The following is a 10,122-nucleotide window of genomic DNA, read 5'->3' as shown; positions in this document are numbered from 1 at the left end:
ATTGATTTTTTTGGTGAAAAACATGCAGATATGTATTTTTAACCCTAGAGTCATAGAAAATCTAATTGAAATTAGTTGAACGTATTTGTATGAGTTAGTTTAGATTGTTGTAAATATAAATACAATGACTGTGGTCATTACTAGAAGAAGTCTCTTCACCTACTTATGACTTTTAGTATTTTCTTCCACATCTATATATATAATGTAATCCATGGAAGACAAAATGTATGGATGAATGAGGAAGATGAATAAAATGAGAATCACTTTTCTCCCTATTTCTTCTCTTGTCTATTTACATTTACATTTCATGTTTGATTCTTACTTTTGATATATATGATGTATGTAGATATAACAACAAGATTACAACACGTTATCAGCACGAATGGCTCTACACTACTACAAAAGGCCTTATTAGCAATGGTTAGAACCGTTTCAAATAAGCCTATTTGTAACGGTTTCAACCGTTTCTAATACATTAGCAATGGTTAAAACCGTTGCAAATGGTCCGTTGCTACTAATGCCGTTGCAATTAGCTTATAGCAACGATCAACAACTGTTGCAATAGTTCGCAACCGTTTCTATTAGAGTTTTTTTTATAAAAATTAAAAAAATCCACGTCAGCAAAAATCAACCGTTACTAAAATGTATTACCAACGGAAAGCAATTAATCGTTGCTATAAGGTTTAAATTTTTATTTCATAAATAAAAAAATAATCGCGTCATTAAATTCCAACCGTTGCTAAACTGTATTAACAACGGAAAGCAACCGTTCCTATAAGATTTGAAAAAAAAATCAATAATATATAATAGCAAAAAATATTATAGCTTATTCTATTATTTAGTCATAGCATTGATATTCACCTATTTTGCATCAGCTATTTCATCCACTTTAAACGTGACAATCATTCAAATGAAACAAATCATTACCACTGTAAAAATGTAACTTTGATCAATTAAAAAAAGAACTAAGAACTGTTGCATACAACCTGTGTAAGCAAATCCAAAAATTGATGAACAATCACAAAATTTTTAATTTGGACAATTAATTTATAAGGTTCCTAACTCTACACAGTAAAACTTCTAAGACTCAATAACAAATCTAACAAACAAAAATTATCCAACTGACATACGATAGTAAAGAAATAAACAAGAACTAAGTAGTATTCAAACGATAAAGTTCAATGAGGCCGTAGCTTATCAATTTTACAATTCGTTCATTCATAATGTTTAATCCGATGACTTCTCCCACCACTCCATTGTAGCAAATTTGAGTCCCCTCGACCATTCATCGCCTTGCAACCTCCATCCATATCATGCATGTGCCTGGCCTTTAAGTTCATTATAGTGGCTTTCATGGGTGTTGAATTCTGAGTTATTTCACATGGAGACGTACAAACTGATCCCAAAATACGACTTGTGTTCGCTAACACCTCTCTATTTGGCAAAATTTCTAGTTGTGGGTCGAAAGGATTTGTTGCAATACATATCCTTCATTGTATGATGAACTAACCTTTAGCATCCAGGCATTATTTCATCCTTTGGAAGAAATAATTTATTAGCTATTGTTTTTTCTGTACTGGAATATATTTTTGTTCTTGACAAATAGGTATTCAATATTAGTGATGTATGGATCTGAAGTAGAAATTGCTCAATCAATTCTAATATGTACATCAGTACATCTATGTAATCATGCTACTGGAATACTGTAGGTTCCCATCTTGCATAGAGTGTAATATTAACACTTAAACTACATACTCCAGTTCAATTCAAAAGGTGTTTTATTATGAAAATTATGTGAACAACAAGCTTTCTAGAAAATATATTCGAACTTGTAAAATATCCCTATTTTAAACATATAATAGCAAGTTGGATATAAAAATAGAGAATATGATGTACCTGCATCCAATTATTGTGGTTGTTTGTTTAATCCAGCCATGGCTTGAAAGCTAGACACTATCCTTTGCATTTCTTGCATTTGATAATCTCTTTCTTCTTTTTCCCGTGCCTTTTCTCTTTCCGCTTCCTCAGCTCTTTTCTGCATCTCCTCGTGTAACTCTTGAATTTTCTTATTAGCAGCATATAACTCTTGGATTTTCTTGTTAGCAACATCTAGCTTTTCTTGAAGTTGAGAGTTGTTTATACTACTCTCGACGTTATAAGATGTAGAAAACTGGTGACTCGTTGTCATTCCTTTGTATCCAATACCATATCCTCTTTCATATCCCCCATGGTGCTTTCCCGCTACCTCATCAAGAACAGTTGATAGTTTTAATTGATGGGCTTTGTTACTGGATCTACATCTTGAAGTTGAACTTTGAGCTCCTCAATCCTTTTAATAACCTTCTCATGTACTTGATTAAATTCATAACATACAACATATATTGTATATGATTAAGTTAAAATAAAATCACAAACAAAACTTACACAAACGTCTTGAGTTTTCTCATGTGGATAGTCTCCAAGACCCATCTTTTTCTTATTTTTCTCATGTGGATAGTCTCCAAGACCCATCTTTTTCTTATGGCACTTAATAAATATATCAAACTCATGATAATTTTCTGGATCTAACTCCTTCTGTAAAGCAGGAAAAAGAAACATGAATGAGCTAATTAAATGTTAATAACTAGATATGTGCATCTTGACAAAATATTTAATTCTTAGTGTTGCCAATTACCAATTTACGTTTAGTTCGAGCCATAGACTTTTGTCCCAAACAATGTCGAAGTTTCTTTTTTTGAAACATTTTGTAAATTTCTAGCAGCTTCATCCTGCAATAAGAAATGACCAAAAATAACAAAACAAATTGTTTTCTCTACATGTATTCGTTATAATATATTATGAGCAAATTTCAATTGAACCTTTTTTTATTTACAACAAGAAACCTGAATAAAAAATAAACTAATTGATATACATTTCTAAATTTAAAACTTACCTCTTTGTTGGGATTGTCTATATAGTTCACAAAGTCTTCCCGCTCCCTATGAGTGATCCTCTCAAAGTTAATCTGATCACGTTGCTGAGGAGACGCATCTTTCCATTCCTTGTAATACTTTTTCTTTATTTTTGCTTTCCAAGATCTTACTGCTGACTGCACTGTAAGAGTACACCAACGATGAACGAACATCAAATTTATTGGCATCTTGAATCTAGGGTTCTTAGGGTCTTCATCTCCGCTTTCCCAAATAAAATTATCCTACAAGAAAGCCTAGATAATTTATATAAATTAATTTAGAAGTACAAATTAATCAATAATTAAAATTTACCTTTAGAAGCTCCATAATATCATCCATCTTTTCTCGAGACTCATCATTCCACTCCTTATGTAAAGGAAATAAGCTGCCCATTCGTGCGTAATACCCAAGCTCCTGTGAAAGCTGAAATGCCGTATCACTTATAGGTTGTCCACTAATCCATGTTACTATATGCTTCTGTCCGGGAGGAGGACGAAAGGTTTCCAACTTAGTGGGTTTCCTGTTAACTTTTTTACCATTCTCATTAGCTGCTTAAACATGCATATGACAATTGAATATGTTAGTCCATACTATTGGTTTATTTTACAAACAAAACTATCATAATAGAAGTTAATTGAAGTTCTTTCAAATGAATATTAATAAACATAGGAGGTCACCATTGAGGAGAAGGTTGATGTCAATATTTCTGAATGGATGGGATACATGCTTGTATATGAGGTATGCCCAATTCGAATGGATGTCACCAAAATTAAGCAAAAAAGGAAAAAAGAAATCTTTGGATGTATATAGGCATGCGCCTTCAAGTGGTGGGCTTTGTTTCATATCTAATCCGCATGTGTACAATCAATAAAAATCAAATTGATGTTGCCTTGGTCCAAAATCCTTACGTGTGTGTTTCATTTTGATGAGTTGGTTTATTTTTTTTCTTTAAAAAATTGGGATCATGTATCTTACCTGATTTGAGCACTATAATTTGGCATGTAGTAGCAGCTGTAGATGCAATATTGATTAGTGTTTGATTCTTAATATATAGAACTCATAGGAAGATATCATCTTAAAGATAGCGATTGTTTTGAGTGACGCTGGAAGTACTCTAATGGGTACGTGTGTGTGTATATATGAAAATGTTTTCAAAAAGAAGATTTTTGCAACCGTACATCTATTCTCTATATATACAGGATTGAAGAAAAAAAGGTACCTAAATGAATACTCGTCACATTTTTTGACGAGTATGTAACTTGCATTAGGGAGAACTCCAGTACGTCTAGAAGTCTTAAACAGACGACAAGAAACCAAATAAACCAAAAGAAGTTAATTGATTGATAACCAATTAATTGATTGATAACCAAAAAAAATTACCTGCAGGAACCTCCATATTGATTGTGTTCTCAACAGAGTGAGTATCCCCATCAAGGCCACCAACGGCTGGTCTTGTATTATTAAAAATAGGTGTGCCATCATCAATAATAGGAGTCAGAGGAACAACATTACAACGATATATCGAGGGCGCAGTCCGTTGTGGACGAATAGATTGGGAAGCTAAAAGACAAAGAATGATATAATAAAATTATATATTGACTATTTGCTCATGAAAAAAGGCTCCAAAAGTTGGAAGTAGTACAATGTTCATACTCATAGATAGGTTATGAATTACAACCCCCAAAAGTGAGTAGAACTTGTAGGTTATAATTCAAACTTCATTGACAATTAAAAGTATTATTCACCTAAAAGGCAAACATAATGAGGAGAAAAGGACAAAGGAATATTGTATGCAGGATCTTGTCATTTCGATTTCATATGTTCCATATTCACCTAAATATTTAGACACGACAGAAAATGTTAGAAATTTCAAAAGATAATTTACTTAAGGTCAATGTTATACTTAATTAATATCACTTTGTATTTGGTTTCTATATATTCTCAGACCTGTTTTGTTCTAGAAAGTATTATTCTACGTGCTCAGTATTTGCTTTTTGAGAATGTAGCTAACATTTTATCAAAATCAATGGACAGTCATGGCAAGGAACTACAAGGAAGCCTGGAGTCAAAATCTTGAATCAGTTACGTGTAGAGATGAGATTAAGGACTGAATTAAGATGAAATAGATAATTTATGAACTGTTTATCTTTGATTAATTAACTCATGTTGAACATCAGCATAATTGAAAGCAATATTCTGCAACCAGATTACCATCCACTTTGAGAAAAGAAAAATAAAATATAATATAAAAAGCGTGAAGAAACTGAAGATAATAAGATGATCTCAGATTTTTGCTTAACAATGTATCAGTATCTTCTAACAAAGTAAAAAAGGAACTAAAAAACAAAAGTAACAGCCAGTAAAATTATTCTATGAGCCGGTTAATCTGTTTAACAAATGAAATAAGAAGATAATTAATTATAAAAAACAGTAGTGTTACTTACAATCCACGTTGAAAGGAAAGCAAGCAAACTGGACCCTTCAACACATCAATATCTACAACCTGACATTGCATCACATTCTAGTACTATTAAACCATCATTTTTATCTTTCCTCATTTATGTACTATTAAACCTCATTATGTTCAGGTACAAATGCACAATAGAACTGTGCGAGCAGTAAGCAGAAATTATTTAGAGCTGCTAACTGAAGATGACTAAATGCGAACATATTTAGAGCTTAGAGCATGCCATACTTATGAATGACATTTGTAAAAATATGTGCGCAAGCAACACTACTACTCGAAAAGTCACTAAGATGAGAAAGAAATCACCACCTGAGGCATGCACAAAGAAATCACCACCTGAGACATGCGCTAAAGTTCTACTACTTGTATGGTTAACCATAGATGATAGGTCCAAGCTGCAAAAATCTGCGTGTTCCCAAAATATGCAGCACAATCATTAAAACTGAAAAAAGTCATAGGCTATATCTAAACTCTTAGCTTTTAAATAAATAAGACAAATACCTCCATCAATTGTTTTCTGATGACAATCTGGTGGGTTAGTGTTATTTGTGTCCTCAAAGTTCTATGAGCTAGGTTAAGCATATATTCTTTTCTTCTTCCCGATGATATTTCTTCTCTTCTTCATCATCATGATCACTTGTTTAGGCGGCATGTTGTATTATCTGAAAAAAATCCTTTCATCACTTAAAATTGAACGGAGTATTAAATGAACGATAAGCACAAGGAATAAATTGAACAGAGTATTAAATGAAAGATAAGCACAAAGAATAAATATAATGAATAAATTTTTAATTAAAATAAAATATCATCTAAACTACCTGAGATTTCTTTTTATTTTTCCCAATAAAACTTTTAGCCCCCTTGAGATCTTTCTGACTTACAAATGTGCCAATTCCCATATCTTTTCTAACCCACTCAATATTACCATCATCAATTGTAATGCCTTTTGAAGGGATACATGGATCGATGCTCTGAACATAATTAATTTCTTCATCTTCAATTTCCTCCTTTGTATGTTGCCCCTCTTCAGGAACTTCATAAGTATCTCTTGGCTTCCAATGACACACAACACTCCAGTTTTGATTTTTAGGATCCTTCGAGTAATACACTTGTCTTACTTGTGATGGATAGATGAATGGCTCATCTATGTAGCTATTTCGAGATGTATTAATGGATATAAGATTATAATCATCTTTCTTCCATCCCAATCCTTCTCTATAGTCATACCAAGTGCATTTAAATAAAACAGTTGATTTCATTTTTGGTACTTGTATAGCTAATATTTCATCGATTACCCCATAAAATAATTTACTCTCATCACCCACAGTTACAACGCCACTATTTTGTGTTGTTCTTGTAGCCTCGACGGCTTTGGTTTTGAATTTATACCCATTGACACCAAATGCTGGATAACATGTAACATCGGGCAAAGGACCAAAAGCGAGATTGATCACTTCCTCATCTAAATGAACATTTTGCCTCTTTAACATATTAATCTATGAAAAAGTAATAAATGCATTAGAAATTGATATTATAAAAAATTATAAAGTTTAAGTAAAGTTGTTTTGAAAGCTTACATGAGATCTAAACCAGTCAACGAAATTTTTATGTCCTTCAACTTGGACTTGGCGGTTGTCCCAATGAGAATGTCTTTGCTTTACAAGTTTATCATATAACCTGGATTACCAATATAGTACTAAAATAAAAAAATATTAATGAAAATATAAAATAGATCCACACAACATACTCTCGATATGGGTGTATTGATTCCATATTATCAAGTATAAAGCGATATGCTTGGTACAATTTTGAGGCCGATAGTTTTTTACTCTTTCCTGTACTAAGGGGACCTTCTTGAAGTCGAACTGGTCGATTAAGTTTTGACTCCACATCATCAAGGTAACGTGCACAAAATATTGTGGCCTCCTCCATCAATTACCCCTCAGCAATTGAACCTTCTGGGTGGCTTCTATTTCGTACATAGTTCTTTAGTGTAAGCAAATACCTACATAGAAATTATAAATTATACTTCTAGAATAAATATAAAATAAATTGAATATAATTCATTTCACCATACCTCTCAATAGGGTACATCCAACGATATTGAACCGGTCCTGCGAGTTTAGCCTCTTTCGCTAAATGGACAGTCAAATGTACCATGACATCAAAGAACGCTGGAGGGAAAATCCTTTCAAGCTTGCATAGAATAATAGGAATACTTTGCTCAAGCTTTTCTATCAAATGTACATCAATGACCTTAGAGCATAATTCTCTGAAGAAGCTACAGTAGTCATTCAAAACAAGACCTACATCATTTCTAAGTGATGTTCTCATAGCTAATGGAAGGAGTTGTTGCATCAAAACATGATAGTCATGACTCTTCAAGCCAATGATCATGCTTTCTCGAATCTGAACTTGTCCTGAGAAGTTTGAAAAAAAAATCATCAGGAAGTTTTAAGTCCTTCAAAACTTTTAAGAATCTTTCTTTTTCCTCTTTGCTCATGCTATAGGATGCATGAGGCAATACAAACTTTCCTGCTCTACTAGCTATCTCTTTAGGATGCAAAGGCTTCCTAATGTTTAAAATTTGCAAATCTCTACGAGCATTAAGATTGTCTTTTGTTTTTCCATCTCGACATAATAGAGTACTCAATATGTTATCGCAAACATTTTTCTCAACGTGCATAACATCTAGGTTGTGACGCACCAATAATGTTTTCCAATATGGTAGTTCAAAGAAAATAGTCTTCTTTTTCCAACCTTTTGGTGTTGGTTGCTTTTCAAAATTTTTTTTACAAATGCCACATTATTGTAATTTTGCCACTGATTTAATACATCATGTCCAGATAATGAAATAGGATCAGTATCTTTCTCCACTTTACCATTAAAAATTTTCCTATCATTTCTCCATGTGTGATTGGTCGATAGAAAGTGGCGATGCCTTAAATACACACATTTTCTGCTACAAGGTAAGTATATGGAACCATGGTTAGTATGACTGTAGGTGTATAAAACTACCTATAGGTCCTTTAACACAGCTCGACGACGCCGATTCGACGAACCGACCATCGGACGACGTATGCTGACACGATTGTTAGTCCACAACACCGAAGCTAAGTGATACGCGACAAAACGGATTAACGAGGCTAACGAACCGCACGCAAACAACGGAATAAATCCACTCGCGTGTGGAATTTAGCTAACGGGTTGAGGAATCAACGAGTTATCCAACCAAGAGCGGACCCGGACGAATCACGATCAAATCAAGATCAGTTTCGGACTCGAACTCAGAAGTGGATTTACTGCCAAATCAGGTCAACGAATCGAGTCCGAACAAGTCAACCACACAACCGAATCACGGACAGAACCGAAAGACGGAAAACGACGGAAAACGGCACCTAGAGGGGCTCGGCCGAAACCGAGCCACCTCAAGGTGGCTCGGCCACCGAGCCACCAAGGTGGCCGGCCACCTTGTGCCCAAGGCACAGTAAGGGTTGCCTATAAATAGGCCCCCCTTGGTTCATTTTGAGAGGTTGGAACTTTTGGAGCCGAAACTCTGCCGAATTGAGAACTGAGCTTGGAGTTTTGAAGACTTGAAGACTTGGACATTCAGATCTGGTTCTTAGCGAGCATCCACGTCACAAAAGGCAGGAGTTCGAGAGAGAGATCAGATCTGAGATCTACACGAAGTAATACTCCGGATCAAAGGATCAAAGCTTGGCCTTTGATCCCGAGAACTAAAGGCTATTATTTCCTTGGTGAAATAGTACCCCCCGACTGTTATTTTCTTAGTGAGATAACACCCGTCAAATCGTGTAGATCCGACTGGATCTAGATCGCGCGGTGGTCCACGGATTAACCCTGGCACAGGCAAAGAACCCACCAAAGCGAGTGACCGCAAAACAGGAGCTCGTGATTCGTTCAAAAGGAAAGTTATAATTTTTATTTCTTTTTTGATCTCGTTGTAACCGGATCTTATAAAAAGACCGGATTTTTGTAATCGATAAATTATTACAAGAGTGTGCAATGGAATCAATAAAGAACACAATTTTTCCCGCGAACAATCTGGCGACCACAGTGGGAGCCGCCGATCTCGCTGCCGACATCGGAGCATCGCAGCCGCGGATCTCAATCCCGGTCGTGGAGGAGGTCGAATACGAGTTCGACCAGCAGAAGTTCGAGGAATACTTGTTGTCCTCGTCCGGATCAACCTCCCCCCGCAAGTCCAAAAAGTTCTCTTCCAGGAGAAAAACTCGTTGGTATGAAGACGTTGAAAACACCAACGAAGATCTCGCCCCGTTTGATGCCAAAGTCACATCGGGTGAGATTCCTCCAATTCCCAACCAGGGCAGATTTGCTCTAGCCAACCCTTCTGCCACAGAGGGCGTGGTGACTCTCTCGAAGAGAGCCCGCCAAAGGCAACGTCAACGCCTTGCGAAACAATTCGCAAAGGCCATGGAGTCAGTTGACGGGATCCGCTACAACGCGGATCTGAAGAACAAGAGAGGCAAACAGCCTCAACAACAGATGAACGACGCCTCTTCTAAGCCGCCAACAATGGAATGGGTCCGTGTCAAACGAAATCGTTCGACACTAGAGGAGCGCATTCGCAAGCGCCGCGCACTATCAGCGCAGGCGCGGGCTCAAGCCGAAGAAGCCCGTAGAAAGCTGCAGAAAGAGGTGGCCAAGAAGCCGCCATCAACC

The 10,122-nt window shown here is 35.6% G+C and overlaps 1 protein-coding gene across 3 annotated transcripts in view; it reads right to left on the bottom strand.

Annotated features, from left to right (window-relative positions):
• LOC109851405 overlaps positions 1,101-10,122 on the bottom strand; it is a 36,478-nt gene continuing 27,456 nt past the window's right edge. For 2 of the 3 annotated variants that reach the window (XM_020421519.1, XM_020421518.1), the window contains 9 exons: positions 5,920-6,080; positions 5,728-5,823; positions 4,332-4,511; positions 3,264-3,499; positions 2,933-3,193; positions 2,675-2,768; positions 2,490-2,574; positions 1,897-2,447; positions 1,101-1,323 (listed from right to left, as the gene is read on the bottom strand). In XM_020421519.1, the coding sequence (XP_020277108.1) occupies positions 2,685-2,768; positions 2,933-3,193; positions 3,264-3,499; positions 4,332-4,511; positions 5,728-5,797 (831 nt within the window). In that variant the 5' untranslated portion in view covers positions 5,798-5,823; positions 5,920-6,080 and the 3' untranslated portion in view covers positions 1,101-1,323; positions 1,897-2,447; positions 2,490-2,574; positions 2,675-2,684. Of the gene's footprint in view, positions 1,324-1,896; positions 2,448-2,489; positions 2,575-2,674; positions 2,769-2,932; positions 3,194-3,263; positions 5,455-5,727; positions 5,824-5,919; positions 6,081-6,236; positions 6,915-6,995; positions 7,069-7,165; positions 7,424-7,495; positions 7,839-10,122 lie in introns of those variants that run through there. The other variant, XM_020421517.1, reaches the window with a different exon arrangement.

This window comes from Asparagus officinalis, chromosome 8 (genome assembly GCF_001876935.1).
Source record: "Asparagus officinalis chromosome 8, Aspof.V1, whole genome shotgun sequence".
NCBI classification, from domain to species: Eukaryota; Viridiplantae; Streptophyta; class Magnoliopsida; order Asparagales; family Asparagaceae; genus Asparagus; species Asparagus officinalis.
The sequence above is the reverse complement of the archived record's forward strand: the minus strand, read 5'-3'. Positions and strand labels throughout refer to the sequence as shown.